General features: G+C 41.2%; 1 protein-coding gene across 1 annotated transcript in view; it reads left to right on the top strand.

The window, feature by feature from the left end:
* The window catches only part of HERPUD2 (HERPUD family member 2), a 17322-nt gene extending 1050 nt beyond the window's left edge, over positions 1-16272 (top strand). The window contains exons 2-8 of the mRNA XM_080975954.1: positions 1508-1585; positions 4944-5057; positions 5752-5891; positions 9497-9619; positions 11274-11597; positions 13567-13681; positions 15411-16272. Of these exons, the coding sequence (XP_080832080.1) occupies positions 1508-1585; positions 4944-5057; positions 5752-5891; positions 9497-9619; positions 11274-11597; positions 13567-13681; positions 15411-15572 (1056 nt within the window). The 3' untranslated portion in view covers positions 15573-16272. The remainder of the gene's footprint in view (positions 1-1507; positions 1586-4943; positions 5058-5751; positions 5892-9496; positions 9620-11273; positions 11598-13566; positions 13682-15410) is intronic.
* Positions 16273-20187: the final 3915 nt, after the last annotated feature.

The raw sequence follows: 20187 nt of genomic DNA, 5'->3' as shown, positions 1-20187 counted from the left end.
AACTTTGAAGATTCCAAGGACAACTTGAAAAATAAGAGAAAAGCAGGAAAAGTGTGCTAAAGGGGAGGGGGAAACGAAAGCTTTTTAGAACCCCAGGGATTCCTATTGCCCAAAGTCCAGGAAAATTATCCATATTCTGGCTTCATTCATTGACTAAAAGCACTGACAGATAGGAGCAGACAGGCCAGCTCCTTTCAAAGAAATTTCTTCAAAGGCTGCCTGCACATTTTGCTTCGTAACTTTCTTTCCAGATGGGCCGAAGTCTGACTTAAAAAATAAAATGAAATGAAAGCTCTGAATCTGTTTGCCAGGTATCGAAGCAGTAGGTCTTGCTCCAATGTAAGTGTGCGTGGCATTGCAACCTTCATTTTCTTATCTAGGATCTGCCCACCTCACTCTTTGCACAATAATCTGTTAATCTGTGTATTTGCAGGCAATATTTCCTTCCAGTGGCAACCTCCTGTTTCTTATGACATAGGGCGAGCTTTTCAGGGACTTGCAGTGGAAGGAGCATTTGTTTAACTGGATCCTAACCCTGATGTGCGTTACTGAAGTGTAAATCCATATAAAACAACTTATATATCCCTCTTTTGGAAATACTCCTTGATACAAGGGTCACTGCTACACTGCTGTCATCATTTTGGGTGGAAATCAGGATGTCTTCAATCTAATTGACTTCAATCTATTGACTTCATTTTATAGCAAAAGTATCAACAGATGCAGTCATAGAAAAGCTCATATTCATAGAAAGCGTTCATAACTGCTACATCAGTTAGGAGTACTGCTGTGGAAGCGTACTGTATTTTTACGTGTATAACACGCCCCCATGTATAACACAACTCCTATTTTGGGGGACTCCAAATAAAGAAATCCCACATAACCACGATCCGTGTATAAGACGACCCCCAATTTTAAACTTGAAAAAATAGGGAAAATATATAGTCTTCTACATGGAAAAATACGGTAAGTGTATTTTCAACTGTGTGGGAAAACTGTAGGACACAATTTCCCTTTGTAACCTCACTGTGTTAGTGATCTAAATCTTAGCCACAAATCTCGCACTCAAGGGAAGCTTCATTTATATTTATATTTAAAATGTTGCTCCAGGTACTTACTTTTAAATTTAGCAACAACCAACACTTTAAAATGACAACATTTTAACCAAAGTACATTTATTATTGTTCCCTGACCTCAGAGGTTTTATTGGTGATGCGTTTGATAAAGGGAAGGAGAAGCTATTTTGAGAAGTATAGGACATTAAGTATTCACATGCATTTGACTTTAAAGATTAGTTTGAGGAAATGTGCTATGACTAAAGGTGAAAGTGTGCTTAGTTCTGTATAATGTGTGGAAACTGGAATTCTAAAAATAAGTTATGTGCATCTCAAATGTTAACCATCAGCAACAAGAATTTAAGATAAGTCTTCTTTGTATATGATTGTTTCCACCTCTAAATCAGTATGGTTGGAGGGGAAAATAAGAATTCTCCATTTGTCCCATCTCTTAGTCTACGAAGGATCAGAGGCTGGTGTATTCTGGCAGGTTGCTTCCTGATCACCTTCAGCTGAAAGATATTCTCAGAAAAGTAAGCGTTACTTTCACAACTTGCATTTATGTACAATCGCTACTTGTAAAAATAAAACAAATGCTGTACGAAATTCTGTTAAACTGCGTAGTGACTACTGTTGTGGGCGAGAGATGCAATTTAAATATTGTACAATTGCATGTAGGAAAGCGGGTGCAACATGATTTGATTAGCTAACTACATAAGCAAAATAATTACTGCAGTATATATTTTAGTTTATTACACTGATATTAGTCGCTGGCTACTGAGATTGCAGGTAAAGGACCAACTGGTATACAGGTATTCACGCTGAGGATTTAAAGGTAAGATCTTGCTATCCCACTGTCTTTGCAGTATTTCTGGATACGTGTCTTGAAGTTCAACATGCACATGACACATCATTCTTACTAATAAGATTTATATCTTCCAAAGCGGTCTCAGTTTAAATGCTGTCATTCTGCAGATGTGAAATGAATATGCTAAAGCTACTTTTCCAGGTTCTATCTGATACAGTATGAAAATACTGAAAGGTTTCAGCATAGAGATGCTCAGATTTGTGCAGGTAGCAATTAGTACACACTCTCTAGATGAAAAGTCAAAATATTGTGGATAAATAAGTGAAAATCTCCAAGGTGACTCATTGCTCAAAAAGGAAGCTTGGGCGTATGTTGAGGCCCATAATAATGACGAGGTAGGAAAAACTAGCTTGATACTTAAGTGGATTTACTTAAAATTCCAAGAGGATGCAAGAAAATCTTGACCTCCCCTTTTTGCATTCAATCCCTTCTGATTTAACTCTTAATTGAATAAAAACCAGAACATAGTGCAAGACGCAGGTGTGACTTGCTAGAATAAAATTCAAGCTCTTTTTATTTGCTTTCTTATGAATCCGAGTAATTTGCTGTACTATCTGATGACTGTGATTCAGGTGCTTGCACACCTGCCGGCTCTCTGTTGGCACCTTTGGCCCAGCTATGAGCACAAGAGGCAATTTTCATTTCCATAGCTGATCCACAGTGGAGTCCTTGTTTATGAACCTGGAGTTACTTAACAATACGAATAATATTTCACATTTATGCAGGAAGCTTTGAGTTTTCAAAGCATTTTACATACATTAGTCGTCCATACAATATCTGTGTAAGAAAGGTATGCCAGTAACTTTCTCCAGGTATAACCTCTGGTTCACATGTGCTGGACATGCAAGAAAATTAAGGAATTTTGGAATGTAATCTATGATGAGCTTAAAAAAATGATTAAGGTTTTGTCCTAGGGATACTTGGCCCAGACATGCCAAATTTGCAAGAGAAATAGTCTTGTACGCCATTGTAGCAGCAAGAATACTAATCACAATGAATTGGAAAGGAGAGAAAACCCCATGAAAGCTGGAGTGGCAAAGTAAATGGATGGAGTTTGCCAAATTGGCAAAAATGACAGAAAAACTGAGAGGCAACACTGAACAAATATTTATTTGGAAATGACACATGTATAAAAAATATCTTAAAGATTACTGTAATAATATAAAGTCAGTGGCAGGACTTGAATGACTTCTGTGTTATGATGGACAATTATAAGAGAATATATTATTGATGATTAAAAAGAAAATGGAGATTAATAGTGCACCAGATAAAATAAGCAGTGAATACATGATGGGGTGGTGGGAAGTTGTTGGGAACGCAAGAAGAGTGTACAGTGAGCAAATATTATAATTTTCTTTTTGTAATTTTGTTTTGACCACATATATATTTGTTATGACCTTTTAACCTTAATAAAGCATTAAAAAATGGGGGGAACCCAAACCCTCTGGTTCATTATAATAGTTTGTGATAAATCAATATGGGACACGGGTGGCCCTGTGGTCTAAACTACAGAGCCTATGGCTTGCTGATCGGAAGGTCAGCTATTCGAATCCCTGCTCCTGCCAACCTAGCAGTTCAAAAGCATGTCAAAGTGCAAGTAGATAAATAGGTACTGCTCTGGCGGGAAGGTAAACAGCGTTTTCGTGTGCTGCTCTGGTTCGCCAGAAGCGGCTCAGTTGTGCTGGCCACATGACCCGGAAGCTGTACACCGGCTCCCTCAGCCGATAAAGTGAGATGAGCGCCGCAACCCCAGATTCGTCCGTGACTGGACCAAACGGTCAGGGGCCCCTTTATAAATCAGTGCCTATAGGAGAAAAATACATTTGTCTCTTAAAGACAGTGTGTTTAAACTGTTGTTTCTGAATCACTAGCCTTCCTTGGAAACTAACAGTTTTCTTGATGAGAAGATTGGTAATAGGATCTTCTGCTAAAATTCAGGGGAGCGTTGACCATGTTCTACGCGCACTCTCAATTTGTGGTTAATAAGTTTTCACAATTTTCGTGCGCAGGTGTACCCTGGAGCACATTTCTCCTGAAATGTACAGGGAGTCTGTTGCACACATTCAGAAGTTTGATCACAGACTAATCAATATTGATTGAGCTCAGGGATTCCCTGTGGATAGAAGGTTTGAATTCCACTGCAGGATGAGTTACCATAAGCTTTGTGACTTGCAACGGTTTGCTCTCTGGGAGCTTTTTAGCTGGAATTCCTGTAGTATAGACAGACGTGCCTTTCTCTAAACGCAGGTATTGATTCTGACAGAACAGCTCGGATGAGTAATTGCTTTGGCCGTTGATTTTGAAAATGCAACTTATCTATAGTTTGATAAATAAGCTTTTCTTTGGTGAAATGATTCACCTGTCTGTCACCAGAGGAAGGGCAGTTTTTTGGGGGAAAGTTCATAAGTTTTAATTAGAAAATTAGATTCTGGAGGACTAGCTGTGGTAAAAAGTGCAACTCTGGTTCTCCTCTTTTGTGTACATTTTTAAGAACAAAAATCTTAGTATAAGACGGGTCAGCAACCTAAGGCCCATGGGCCACAAGCAGCCCATGGGAGTCATTTAACAGGCCCATGGACCCCCACTGCCCACTTGGTTGGCTCCCATGCGCCGTGCTAAACTGCCCCAGAGCAAAGCAGGGACCGCCTTCTGTGACGCTGGCCGGCTTCCCATTGGCTGCAGGAAGCTCCTGCAGCCAATGGGAAGCTACGACGCCTCCTCCGTGCCGGAAGGAGCGCCAGAAATAGCCTTTGCGCATGCATGCATGCATGCGTGTGCACACACACTCTGGGCCACTGCGGTGTCTGTGGGACCATGAACCAGCCCAAGCCACAAAAACTTTGCCGACCCCTGGTATAAGACTTCTCTAATATATATTTTCCCAATATTCTGAAATATATTTTATATTTCAGTGTAACGTATTTACTTGCCTCTGAACCGTTCAGCTGTAATGTGTATATACCAATTTTGTGTTTAAAAATTGCCTCATTTTTATGCTAAAACTGCTCACTTTTTTATTTTAGCAAGATGAGTATCATATGGTTCATCTAGTATGTTCTTCACGGACACCCCCAAATTCTCCAAAGCCTGATGCCCTTAGGGAAAACAATGGATCATCAGCACCTAGCAACAGCTCGGTGAGTTGGCTTTGTGTAAGGTGCAATCGTTAAAGCTCCGTCAACAATTCTCTTTTACTATAATAAATCCTGACAGGAATATGATGACAGCATGGCAATGTTTCAGTATCAAAGTGCTTGACTATGATCCCAAGAGGAAACAGGTCCTGGGGTGTATAATGGAACTGCAAAATCCCTAGACTACTCAAATTGATGAAAAACTTGCTATTTTTCATACTGCTGTGTTTGGGGATCCCAGGTGTACTGACATTGCCGTGTCTACTCTCCTCCCCCCCCCCCAAATAATTAGTGTGTAATTGTGATATTTTCACTCGGAATAGGAATACAGACCCACTTTGCAGAATGCTATTTCTCCCCCCCCCCCGCAAGTCATTGTGATCTTTCCCCCTTAATAGCAAGAATTGCTTTACACATGATGTTTTTCCCACGTGAGGAAAATTTTCATTTTTTAAAAAATATGTTACCCCTTACTAAGGAAGCAGGCTAGGATTTTTATTTACTCAAGAGGAAAACAGCAACAAGAAGTCACGGAGAATAATAGCAAACCTAATGGTTCAGGGAAAGTGTTTTGACTTCAGGTGTGAGAGGTATGCAGTGTAAAATACTCCTTTTTTCAAAGTTTGGGGGACCAAACTTCAGCATAAAACAGAATCCTTTCTACATCTGATGGAAATTATCATTTTTTTAAAAAAAGAGTTCAGAACATTCAGGATCGACGACTCCTTCGCCATCTCAAGAATCTTCACATACAGCTGGCACCGATGGCGTAAGACATCGCAACCTGGCACAGAGCAATCCTGTTCAGAGCCACCCGTTCCCTTATATAATGCAAGGGTAAGTAAAATGCTGAAGGGCTTTTTGCAAGAGCTTTGGTCAAACATTCTGACTCCAGCTACAGAAGCTGAGGCTGTTGAACAGATTCTTGGACTGGAGTATTGTATACGGGGGTTTGAGAGAGCTGTTGCTGTTACTGATATTATTGTTGTATCTTTAGTTTTAGATCTTATGATTTAGATGGAAATTGTTTCCATTATATTGTGTGCTTTTTGATGTGTTTTATGTATTGTTTATGACTTCCGTTATGTTTGTAATTATGTAAGTTTTGTCATGTTGTCATGTGAGCATAGTTTCAAGTACGGAAAAGCGGCATACAGATAAAATGATGATGTGATGATTCATTTCTTGCAAGGTACTGTAATAACAGGGATGCGGGTGGTGCTGTGGGTTAAACCACAGAGCCTAGGACTTGCCGGCCAGAAGGTCAGCGGTTCGAATCCCCGCGACGGGGTGAGCTCCCGTTGCTCAGTCCCTGCTCCTGCCCACCTAGCAGTTCGAAAGCACGTCAAAGTGCAAGTAGATAAATAGGTACTGCTCCGGCGGGAAGGTAAGCAGCGTTCTGTGCGCTGCTCTGGTTCGCCAGAAGCGGCTTAGTCATGCTGACCACATGACCTGGAAGCTGTACGCTGGCTCCCTTGGCCAATAAAGCGAGATGAGCGCTGCAACCCCCGAGTCGGCCACAACTGGACCTAATGGTCAGGGGTCCCTTTACATTTACCTTTACTGTAATAACAATACTGTATTGCAATATTACGTTTGGCTGAAATGTTAAAAGTCCTGTGGACTCTAACCAGGTTGGAGAAAAAGGCAGCGGATTTCTCCTTGCAAAACAAACAAGCTTCCATTTATTGTATTTGTTTAGTGAATTTATTTTGTAAAATTTATACGCCGCTCAGTGGTAGAAATAAACCCCAGAGCAGTTTGCGAAACAGGTAATCAGTATGCCTAAGGGCTCTTACAAAATTTCTGTGTGTGAATAACTTGTATTTCCCCACCACCGAGTATAGAATGATTAACTTTTAAGTTTGCTAATGATGCTCTTCGTCATTGCTGTGTTGAGCAATTTTCTAAGCATCTGGTGCTTTTATCAGGACTTTCATCAGCATCTGATAGGCCTTTCCTTCAAGATTTATCTGTTGCATAGCAGTTTATGGAATACATCTGCAAGTGCCGTACATCAAAAGAAGATGCCTTCAGTGATTGTTTCTCACTTGTTCTGTTCTAGGCTGACGAAAGTGAAGGACAAAAAAAATGTTATCACTTCTTAGAGAGGAAACTGGTCAGGGTCACAACTGAGGTTATTCACTTTTCCCAGCTTCCATCGTTCATTAAAATTATAATTCAAGGCAACTCTTTTCATTCCTGGATCATTTTTACTTCCAAAGAGTTAAAAATCAATTTGGGGGAGGGATTAGTGGGTGACACATTGTTTTTTGAGGAAAAAAATAGTGTTGAAGATAGTTGGCAGCTGTATCTGCAGATGCAGTTATATTTATATTTACTGTGGCCTCCTAGCTCATGCTAACATTTCTCCATGTGATTATGAAACTTATTTGTGAACGCCTGGAGAAACTAAATAGGTTTCGCTTTCATGTGTGAACTGCAGGATTGATAAAAAAAAAGACTGTCTCAAAAATAAGCTGGTTTGAAATGAAATCTGAATTTGATACAGGTGTTTTAAAATATAGATACATACTTTAAACCAGATCCCTTCTATCAGTTGTCTTTAGGCTGTTGCCCTGTTCCCAATTACCTGGAAGTAAGCCATATTAAACTCCATGGAAATCACTTCTGAGTCGCTATATAAGATTGCACTGTTATCCTGCTTTTTTGTTTAAACGAAAGTTCAGAAATACTCAAACACTCTAAATATGGAAAAATGGGTTCATTTACTTCTGTACAAATTATGACTATTTAGACTACCAGTCAGATAAACCTACTTTCGATCTCATTGGAGGGACTTTTCTATCTAGTAACTGCCGGTTGCTTCTGGAAAATTCTAGGCATATAGGCCTCATATAGGTGATGGTGCCCTTACAGAGGGAGCCAAATAAAAACCTTTCATTTCATAATGACTTTCCTGTCTTTCAAAAGGCTACACACCTCTGCAGCCTAGAGGTTTGGGCTTATGCAACTCTGGTTGCAAACCAGTATGTTTTATCTTGTTCTGAAACAAGATGCAAAACTGATTGCTTGATTAAAATCTATCTACTCTGGTGAACTCTACCTGTAGTGTATTAAATTCCAAAATTCACACATAAATGTGTATTGAAACCCACAAAATCTACTCTTTTGCACTCTTGTTGCCTAATACTGATAGCTTGTTTCACTTCCTTAAATGCTTTTGTTAGGAAACAGTCAAAGTGTTCTTCGCAAGGAAAAATATTTTAAGTAGAGGCACATGTGGCATAATGGAGACCAATCAGATTATTCTCCCAACAATTTTATATTGTATTGTACATCAGAACTTCTAGTATTCTCCCTATTTCTCCCATCTCCTTAGTCTTAGTCTTGAAAGTATATTGTGAATTAGCAAGGTCTCCTGTGGCATCTTGCAGCCAATTTTCTTTCTAAGATAGGAATTGTTGTCTGATGCAATACAGTTGCATCAACTGCTAACACTGTAAATACTTGTTGCCCTTAAAGATAAGATGGGGCATTTCTGTTCTTTAAGATTCTCTTTAATGCACGTGAGCAGCTGACTGTTTATATCATGCCAGCTTCTTCTAAAATCACATTAGTACTTGACCGGGCTAACTGAACACTCTGCTTTGCAAATGCTGTAGTTGTAACATGTTATCACACATTTGGTGTGAAGTAGCACACGGCGCTTCTTCCTAAATATTATATGAGTATATTTGTTTTACTGTAAAGTGTTATGTTCTGATAAATGATACCAAAGTGTGATCTTCTGCTTTAATGGAAAATGACAGTGAAAATCACTCTGTCTGTCTGTCTGTCTGTCTGTCTGTCTGTCTGTCTCTCTCTCTCTCTCTCTCTCTCTCTCTCTCTCTCCTCTCTCTCTCTCTCTCTCTCTCTCTCTCCTCTCTCTCTCTCTCTCTCTCTCTCTCTCTCTCTCTCTCTCTCTCTCTCTCACACACACAAAACCTGCCAGGGTCTAAATCAGGCTTCCTCAACCTCAGCCCTCCAGATGCTTTGAGACTACAATTCCCATCATCCCTGACCACTGGTCCTGCTAGCTAGGGATCATGGGAGTTGTAGTCCAAAAACATCTGGAGGGCCGAGGTAGCCTGGTCTAAATTAACAAGGAGGATAACTTTTTTGGTTGTTGCTGATTACACCTCTCAGAGGCCTGCAGTGGGGGTGGGGGCTGTGTTGAAATGCTCTTGAATTTCCTGTAGTACTAGATTTCTGCATGCTTGCAAAATGCTAAATTAAATTTAGAAAGGAAATTAAGTTTTAAGGAAAATGTGCACAGGTGAAATCACCCTGTTAACACATAATACCTGATTTCTGATTTAGCGACTTAAAAGCAGACTGTCATCTCCTTTTGTCTTTGTGGGGAAACGTGTTCTATGTAACTTTGGATATTCTGTTGATATCGGACAACCTTGCATGTAATTTGCTTTGCTTGTCTGCAGCAATGTAGGAAACCAGTTCCCTGGGCAAGGAGTGCCAGCTGCTTTTCCTGTGTACCCTGCTTTCAGCCCACTGCAGATGATTTGGTGGCAGCAGATGTATGCCCGCCAGTATTACATGCAATAGTAAGTACAAACGGTGCGTTCTTTAAATTAGTATTGAGACAGTAGAGTGGCAGTTAAGACTTAGAGACGAGACTTGGTTATTCTTGAGTAGGCACTAGGACACCCCCAGGCGAGTGTTGTTACCCTCTACTTGCTTGAAGCTGCTCTAGTGTGCCCTCAGAAACACCTTTCAGGTGAGTGCCAACGCTACCTTCCCTGGGCTTTGGTAAACTAAATGTGAAAACATATTTTCCCCAAAACATTCACCATATTAATTTCTCCTTTGTGAGAAATGCTTACAAATGCAGCCTTACTTTTAGTAATGCTTTATATTGGAGAAAAATGAATATAGGTTTGTGGGATGTGATACATAAGTAGCAGAAAATACAACATTCCTTGTTTTCCTACAGTGGACATGCAAGGGATGTTTAGTTGGAACTTCCTGTTTCCTCCTGGGCTGGGAAATACTTCCTTTGCATGTGATTAGAGGTGGGCGTGACCTTACCTGTGCAGGTATCAAAAGCACAAGGCACGCAACACTCTCTCTTTGACATCGTCCGTCATTGGAGCAACAGCTCTTTTTAGCTAGAGATGCCCTGTTGGCTTTTAGCCAACAGAGGACACTGGAACTATCTCCATATGGCAGGTATGTCAAAAGTCCGTTTTGGGGGCCTAATCCGGACTGGTGGTCAGTTTATTCCGGCCCCCGTGGCTGTTTATTTCCTGGGGTAAAATCCTTAAAAAAGCTCAACAACTTCAACTTCAGTACTGAATTGTATGATAAAAAGGTCTGAATTGTATGATAAAAAGGTAAAGGTACCCCTGCCCGTACGGGCCAGTCGTGTCCGACTCTAGTGTTGTGCGCCCATCTCACTTAAGAGGCCGGGGGCCAGCGCTGTCCGGAGACACTTCCGGGTCACGTGGCCAGCGTGACGAAGCTGCTCTGGCGAGCCAGCACCAGCGCAGCACACGGAAACGCCGTTTACCTTCCCGCTATAAAGCGGTCCCTATTTATCTACTTGCACCCGGGGGTGCTTTCGAACTGCTAGGTAGGCAGGAGCTGGGACCGAACGATAGGAGCTCACCCCGCCGCGGGGATTCGAACCGCCGACCATGCGATCGGCAAGCCCTAGGCGCTGAGGTTTTACCCACAGCGCCACCCGTGTCCCCGCGAATTGTATGATACTGAGAGGCTTAAACAAGCCTGCAACCAGCTACCCACTATGTGTTAAAAGGGGAATGTACTCTGCTAAGTAAAGGGACTGGCTAATGCAAGTTAAGAAGGATATTAATAAACAATATATCCTCTCCTGCATCCCTGAACATTCCCACAAAGTTGACTTGTGTTATTGTTTCATGTATTATTGTTTCATGGTGAAGAGCATTCTTAGGACCTTGTCTTCCTATCCGTTGGCTTTCAGGATGGGCTCTGCCGGAAAGTGACAGGCCGCCATGCCATGAAACATCTCTGTGTTGGCCTCCCTTGTCATTTGCCACAAATTATATTGCTTTATGAATTCACCACAGTGGTGCAGTGGGCAGTATTGAAGGGGAAGTGTAACCTGTGCCAGGTTATGAACGCATTTGCCCCGGGTAGTTCAGCTGACGATTGTGAAGAATGTTCATGCATAGATACCTAACGAAGGTGGTGGTTGTTTTTTACACTCCTCAACAGTCAAGCTGCAGTTTCAGCCCAGGCAACGCCCAGCACGGAATCAGACAGCCCCCCCGTTCCGCAGCCCCCCAACTCTGAGCGTGCTCCTGCCAATGAGCCCCCAGCAGCACCCAATGTAGCCCCACAGGAGAACAGGCCTGTCAATCAGAATGTGCAGATGAATGCTCAAGGAGGCCCAGTGATGAACGAGGAGGACTTCAACCGAGACTGGCTGGACTGGATGTATACCTTTTCCAGAGCAGCTATCCTCCTTAGCATTGTCTACTTCTATTCGTCCTTCAGTCGGTTTGTGATGGTGATGGGAGCCATGCTGCTGGTTTACCTGTGAGTAAATACTGCTGATACATCTCTTTCGTCTGAATACAGAGCACTCCCCCAAGTACAGCATTTCGACAGTCAATGCAGATCAGTACAGTGGTACCTCAGTTTACAAACTTAATCCATTCCAGATGTCCATTCTTAAACAGAAACCATTCTTAAAACAAGGTGCACTTTCCCTAATGAGGCCTCCTGCCGCCGGTGCCCTTCCACTGTTCGGCTTCCGTTCTTAGACCGAGGTAAAGTTCACAAACCAGAACACTACTTCCGGTTTTGCGGCGTTCGTAAACCGAATCGTTCGTAAACAGGACTGTTCGTAAGCCGAGGTACCACTGTATTGGTTTCCCTGTATCGTGTAGCGGAGTTTGCCCAAGGAAGATGGTGCCTTGCCCAGTCCCTTCATGGCCAAAGTGAGATCTGAACCAGGGGCTTCCCAGTCCCTGTTGCTTTCCTCTGCTCCAGCCCAAGTTTGACCATTAGCATAATCCATGTAAATAATGGTTAAGGGTTTTCTTGTCAGTTACGTGATCAGAATCCGAACTTTAAAGTTTGACTGATGCAAAACTAATCATTTCTATTAGTACAGTAGACGCTCGGGTTGCAAACGTGATCCGTGCGGGAAGCACGTTCGCAACCTGCAGCGCTGCATCTGCGCATGCGCGGGTCACGATTTGGTGCTTCTGAGCAAGCGCAAGCGCTGAAACCTGGAAGTAACCTGTTCTGGTACTTCCGGGTTCGGTGCAGTGCGCAACCCAAAATCACACAACCCGAAGTGTCTGTATCCCGAGGTATGATTGTATTTAAAATGCGTTAAAAACAAAATTAATTAAAAAATTGTACTTCAGGATAAATACTTAGCATGTGATATCTGTATGTTGTATGAGCTTGCCATTCTGATTTCCAAAATTAATACTCTAACACCTCTAACAACGTGGAATCTTACTGGTTTCCTTCAGGAGGCTGAGGCATGTAATAGGAGCTGAATTTTCTTACATTGTTTTCAAAGACCTATTTGAAACCGATGAAACAGCACATATAGTATCAGTGACTGAGCATCTTAAAGACGAAGCTTTTGTTAATGCAAACTGAAGGAAGAATGAATCTGAGTATTTTGAGCATTGCTTTCTGTGAATGGGGGAATCCCACAGGGGGAGCGTTGTAGATCAACACAAAACAGTTGGGTAGGCACCCTGTTCACATGCATCTGAAGTTGTGTAGTGTGCTTGCACAATGGGGAGTAGAAATTAATCCTGATTTTGACAAACAAATATATCATGGCTTGAGTATGTGCGCATTGGGTTCTAACATTAAGCTCTCACACAGTATGTGGGCATGTGGTGGGTTATTTATACTCGGAGAAAACGGGTGTGTGATCTCCATGTGTACCCTCTGCATTGGATCAAGACTATATATAATAATATATATTAATGTTTGGTTACGTTTGCCATGGTTGTCGTGTGCTCATCTGAATGAAAGTAGAAATTACCAGTGTATCTACATTCTGTCCTGTGAATTAACTTGAACCATATTTTACAGAAGCAACATCTGCTATGTTTCATATTCTTTAATAAGCTTAAACCATTTTTAAGGGCAGAGACAGAGCCTTAATTGCTCTATTGTCTATCGTGATGTGCAGAGCTTTTCTGTAAAACCAGCTTTTCTGTAAATAATTTACTTTGGCAATAACAAGAATATTCAAATGATTTAAACTGAGCCTTTCGTAACTTTCCTAAAATTTCTGCAAGCTTGCCTAGGTCATGCAGCTAGTTCCACGTGTGGTTAAATAGGGACCTCTCTTCCCATTTTAGTGAGTATTGGCATCTGATTTGGTCTATTCCTTCTCTACAAATCTGGTTGAAGAATGAGCCTTCCAGTGCAGAGCTATTTCACTGTTCCATTGCCAACATTCTGTTTGTTTTCTCAGGTCAAGCAGGTATGATTTCTAGTAACTTTGCACATGTGTATTGTAAAACAGACACCAAGCTGGCTGGTTTCCATTCAGGCAAGAGGGACTCCAACAGCCTCCAGGGAACAATGAAGACCTGAACCACGATGGGCAAAACGTAAATAATGCTGGACTTGAGGAGATGGTAGGTGGATGCACATTCATGTTTACTTCCCAAAAAATATATAGCTGGAGAGCGGTGCTGTTGGCAGTTTTAAGACGTGCTGACAGCTCTTCCTTTAAAAGTGAACTCTTACATTAAGGTAATGAAATTAAATTAAGACTACCACCCCATGTTCAGTTAACCTGGGAGTAAGCTTCTGGGACGCAGGTGGCACTGTGGGTTAAACCACAGAGCCTAGGACTTGCTGATCAGAAGGTCGGCGGTTCGAATCCCCGCAATGGGGTGAGCTCCCGTTGCTCGGTCCCTGCTCCTGCCAACCTAGCAGTTCGAAAGCACGTCAAAAGTGCAAGTAGATAAATAGGGACCGCTCCGGCGGGAAGGTAAATGGTGTTTCTGTGCGCTGCTCTGGTTCGCCAGAAGCGGCTTAGTCATGCTGGCCACATGACCTGGAAGCTGTACGCCGGCTCCCTAGGCCTGTAAAATGAGATGAGCGCCGTAACCCCAGAGTCGGCCATGACTGGACCTAATGGTCAGGGGTCCCTTTACCTTTAAGCTTCTTTGAATGGTGGAACTTTCTTAATGTCTATAGGGCTGTAGGGTCAAATGGTTAAATTGCACTTTTCAGATACATCATGTTGCATTCTCTCATTTTGTCAAATTTGCCAAATTATTATATCCGACTACATCATAGGTTTCGTTTTTAAATAAAGTTTATTTTTGCATTTTCTATTTTACATAAACAAATGAATTAACTACATAAACATATAATCCCTTTAGACTCCCCCCATTGTGGATCTTAATGTAATGATTTCCCCCTCTGCATCTCTTTCATAACACTATTTTTATAAATCCTTTGTCAATCCACAGTTCAAATTTTTACTACAAGTTTTCTGCCAACCCTACCAATGTATGTAATTGTTTACAGTAGCTTTTCAAATGAATTATAAACTTTCCCCCTTCTTCATTAGAGAAAGGCCTCCTCTTCCTGGTTTCTAATTCTTCCTGTCAGCCTTGCCACCTCGGCATAGTTCATCAATTTTGTCAGAAGTAAGGCTTCCTGTTCTGCCGCCCCTCTTGCATCTGAGAAAGAGCTGGATGCATCGCAAATGGCGTTCGGGATTTTAGAAAACTGAGAGACCCATGCAGTGTTCCTTAGGGAAAAGAGACGACTCTTTCACTGAGTGGTGGTGTTCTTAAAGATTCGTTTAGGGCAGGGCTGGGTTGCCCATGGACCTCCAGATTTTTTTGCTGGATTGCAACTCCCATCATCATCATCATCATCATCAGTGTGTGTAATAGTTACTTTTACTCTGCCTTTTTTCCTGGCAGAGACTCAAGGTTGCTTACAGATAAAATAAAAAGGTAAAGGGACCCCTGACAGTTAATTCTCCGCTGGCCCAAGTAGGACCAATTCAGCCAGCTAGCCCTGGGGATTATCTAATTTTTTATTTTTGAATTTATTGTTATTCATGTTTTTATACTGTATTTTATGCTGCTTTTATAATTAGGTGTTTTAAAGTGTTTTAAATTTGTTGTTAGCCACCCTGAGCCCGGTTTTTGAACCGGGAAGGGCGGGGTATAAATAAAATATTATTATTTTCTTTGGTCAGAGTTGTACCATCTTTTCATTTCTGGGCTAACAAGAGCCCTACATGCTAGAATTCTGTATATATAACGTGATTCCATCCGTGCAATTTATATCCCTCTGATTTGACACGGTTAAACCACTTGGGGAATTTGTTTTGCAAAGGAGCACCTTATGGACGACGGTATCGACGAAGACAGCGGCGAAGATGTCGTTGACGTCAACGCAGAGCATCCGCATCCCGGCTTCATGGCTTCCGCCTGGTCCTTCATCACCACTTTCTTCACGTCCCTCATCCCCGAAGGGCCTCCCCAAGTTGGCAACTAAGCCAGGCAGGAGCCGTCAGTAGCAGAGGAGAGTTATGCTCAAAAGTGGAAGTTGACTCTGGGCAGGGGGTATTTTAAATACAGTGCAATTTCAAGATTTATAATGTAAACTTTCTGATCATGGTGTACAAAAATGTGTATTTTTCTCTCTCTCCGCTTTCTCATGCTTACGGATATTTTAAGCAGAAATGGACTACTAAATGCTTTTTAAAAGATTCTTTATGTAAAGAAGAACAAATGTAAAAAAAAAAAATTAGTCTTCCATGTTTTTTTTTGTTTCAGTTGTGATAACACTGAGGCGAGACGCTTGTAGTTGGTGTGCGGTGTCATCCCTTTAAAGAGTTGTTAAAATACAAATATCGGGAGGAGCTCTTTGGAAATAAGACCCTTCGCAGTAAAAAAACAGTACCTGTACAGGAATCATTGTGTATGTGGTTTTTAAAATTGCTTAAAGTAAATCTGCACCATAGTTTTGAGTTGGAGGCAACACCGTTTTGCCAGGGGCATGTATTTCCCCCCCTTCACTTCATGCCCCAAATGACATAGCAGCTCTTCAAAGGGAACAGACAGTGATCGAGTACACTACAAACTGTTTAATACATGCTGTACTTTTTTTTTTAAAAAATACATGTACTGGGAAGCACAGAAACATGTAATTAGTTTTTTAATTAAACAAAAAAGAAAAGCTACGGTGAAAAGAACACACATTCTTTCGAATTCTTCTGTATTCATCTCCAGCAGGGGTGGCCAGCTCCCAAGAGACTGCGATCTACTTACAAAATTAAATTCTGACAGTGATCTACCCCCATTTTGGGGGGGTTCAGGTCAAAGATGTGGAGCTTTTTTTAGGGAAGAGGAAAGCCCCATTTTGGGGTGATTCAAGTGATAGTTTTTGAGGTTTTTTTTTAGGGAGGAGGGAAGTCCCGTTTTTATTTTTAAAAAATCATTTTTATTAAGTTTTCCGTTTTAACAATCCAGTCAAATCACATAGTCTAAATCAAATAGTCCAAATATTCTGCCTGAATTATAATTATTTTGTTGGGACTTCCCATGCTTCAAGTTCGGTTGGGGCTCTGATCATCTCATATCTCTGCTGCCTTGGATAGTCTTTCCAATAGTTCCTTTAAATCTTCCTGCTGTTAACCTTCCTTCTTTCATGGCCTCTGAGTTGTTTCCACAAGTGAGTTGAAATAAGCAATGATGTGTTTCTGTGTGGATTTTATGTGTATCAGTCCCCTCTGTTGTTGCAGTATCTCCTCACACGCTGGTGTTTGTGCCAAATCAATCCATAAGTCATTTCGCTGCCGGCAGACGCCATCTTCTCCCAGTTCCGATGAAATCAAATCTAGGCGTTTGCTCATTAATTTTCCCAGACCGGTTGCATCAAACATTAGCCTTTCCATGGGAGATTTACCAAATCTGACTTGAAATACAGATAATGACATATTAAGAGCTCACCTCCCCCTATTTATAACTCTGCAGCTCAGTCTTATTCCATCATGGCATATTTCCAAATTAAAAAGTGCATCACATCTCAACATTGGTTGTCAAGCAGAGGCTTGACAACCATATGTCAAGAGTGCTCTGATGGTGTTTCCTGCTTGGCAGGGGGTTGGACTCGATGGCCCTTGTGGTCTCTTCCAACTCTATGATTCTATGATTTTAGGAACAGGAAGTCCTGTTTTTAAGGGTTTTGGGAGATAAAGAGGAACAGCCACTCACCAATAGATCGCTGGGGAAACAAACAGCCTCACTGAGTAAGCTCCCATCTTTTGTTCTGTAGATCGTGCAAGAATCGAGGGCGGGACAAGGGGGCAGGCCTGGATTCTATTTTACCAATGCGATTGACCGCGATCTACCCAAACCTCCTGGGGATCTACCAGTAGATTGCAATCAACCTCTTGGACACCCCTGATCTAGAGGAACACTCCGTACGACTCAAGAGCGTGGCTGTGCAAAGGGAAGAGGCACATAGGTTTTTTTCGGGTCACCTCCCTCTGGTAAAAAACTTAACAGAGGATTTAGAACTTGCCTTTGTAGAAGATAGGGATTGTTGGTTTTCTTCAGGAAAAAAGCGGGAGTCAAGTAACTCCGAAGGATTTATAATCGGGGTTTGTTGGTACCTTGCACTATGCGTAGCATGTAGAGAACCCCGTTTTTTGAATCTGGCCTAACCTGTTAATCCGAATCATTCTTTTGGCGCACTCTAAACACAACATGTTTTAAAGGTGGAGCGATAAACGTAGGAAAAAAAATTGTATTTTGCAGGCCCTAAAAATGCTGAAGTCTTAACTGTTTATATCTGGAAAATCCTGAAGTTGCTGGACACATCTATCAAAATGTTCACTGCTGAACCCAGCAGAAAGGGAAAACCCAGTTTCAAAAGGAAAATTGCAGAAAGAGGAGAAAGAGAAAGAACGGAAGACCTATTCTTTGCAATTATTTAATTAAGTTTGAGAAGCAGAACTAAGGAAGAAACTATTAACACCATCATAAATGTAAAAAAAATAATGTTTTGGAATGTCAACACTGCTGCCACTTTAAAAAATATCAAGCCACAGTATGTTAAATTTCAGGTGGTCTTGGTATTTCAGAGGGTGTCATAGAATCCCCCCCCACTCCCTGGGCCTATAAAAATTCAGTTTATTTGGTTTTTCCATTTAAACATATATAACCACATCATTACTATCCACTTTCACTCTTTGGCTCTTTAGAGCCTATCAACGTCCTTCCCTCCCACCTCTTGGCTTTCAAAATTAACCTTTATATCACAGCGTTTTATATATTTTCCAATTCTAATAAAACTCATCACAAAATACCTCAAAGTTTGAATAAGTGTAGAAAGGTAAAAAATTTCTCATTACAAGTCTTCAGATAAGCCTACTAGTGTTGTTAATTGCTTACAATGATCTTTCAGATATTGTATAAATTTACTTCAGTCTTTTTGGAATACTTGATTGTGCTGGTTTGATCAGCTTTTCCAGTTCTGCAAAGTCCCATCATTTTCATCTGCCACTCTTCTTTCATTGGTACTTGTGTTGTTTCCATTTTTGGGCTAAATGGGTTCTTGCCGCTGTTGTTGCGTACATGAACAGTCTTATATCTTTTCTTGATATTTCTTCACCCAGTAAAAAAGGCTTTTGGTTTTTTAACAAAAGTGTTTTTAAACATCTTCTTTAACCCATTATATATCATTTCCCAGAAAGCCTTTTTACTACATATGGTAAAAGATACCTTCCTTTTATGGAAGTTCAGTTTGAACGCCTAGTTTTGGTGGGCAGGAAGCAAACAGTTCAGCTGTGCAAAAGGTGTTTTCGCTGGCCAAGGGATAACTGGCCACTTGGCATACAGTCTTGTAATACTGGGGGAGGGAATAATTTGGTGCCAACTTCAGAATTATTGTGGGCACCCTCCAGTAAAGGAATTTGCTCTGGTCTTGTCTACATCTTCAGCCTCTTGTCGCTGAGCTTAACTGATGGTAGTGACTAACCACAGGTTGCTTCCTTTCATGGTAGCAGCCCATGAGCCCATCAGTTCTATGTATAAGAGGTTCTGAACCCTTATTTTTTCTGGCACTGTAATGATCAGGACTGGATTTAGGTTTGATGAGGCCCTAAGCTACTGAAAGCAATGGGGCCCTTTATATGTCCAGCTGTCCTCTGTCAACAACAAATTGTCGCTGTTCTTTTGTGTTGAATATATATGGTAATTTATGGACCTAATAGGTATCTAAAGCCATTTGTACATAACAAATAGGCGCCTACACAACACAAAACACTGTTGCTGTATGTAGGTTTTATTTTATTTTTATCTTATTTTGGAAATGTACATCCAGGATTTTTTTTCTCTTTAAATTTTTTGGGGCCTCCCAAGAGAGTGGGGCCCTAAGCTATAGCTTGTTTAGCTTATACGTAAATCCGGCACTGGTAATGATACTGGTTTTTTGTTTCCACAAGTCTGAGATGTTTTTTTATTTTATTTTTAAAAAGCATGTAGTTTAAAACTTTCACATAACCAAGTTATAGTTTGGCAATTCAAAAGGAGAAATTATTTCCAAAATTCGAGTGAGCCAGTCTTTGAGTGTATCTTGGCCCCGATGGTGCTGTCCTTCTGTTTTGTGGCTTAGGGGTACGCAGCAGGAAATGGTCTTAGCAGATTTCAGCTTGAGCCATTTGAAAAGATTTTCAGCAACTTGGAAGTTGTTGATACCAACAACTTACCATATTTCTTGCTCTATAACATGCACCAGACCATAAGATGCACCTAGTTTTTGGAGGAGGAAAACAAGAAAAAAAAAATTCTGAATCCCAGAAGCCAGAACAGCAAGAGGGATCGCTGTGCAACAATCCCTCTTGCTGTTCTGGCTTATGGGATAGCTGCACAGCCTCCATAAGACACACACACATCTCCCCTTTTTAGGAGGGGGGAAAGTGCGTCTTATAGAGCGAAAAATACAGTACTTGAAGGTCCAATCCAATCCGAAGGAAAGAAACAAATTTAGGACAGAAGCCACAGTCTATCCACAGTTTATTCTAATATTGCTTGCTGATCTCATGGTTACTAATAGCACTGGTGGTGGTGCACTGCAATTTGATTGTGTAATCTGACCCTGTTCT

This window comes from Podarcis pityusensis (genome assembly GCF_964106645.2).
Source record: "Podarcis pityusensis genome assembly, chromosome: 12".
Lineage (NCBI taxonomy): Eukaryota > Metazoa > Chordata > Lepidosauria > Squamata > Lacertidae > Podarcis > Podarcis pityusensis.
The sequence above is the reverse complement of the archived record's forward strand: the minus strand, read 5'-3'. Positions and strand labels throughout refer to the sequence as shown.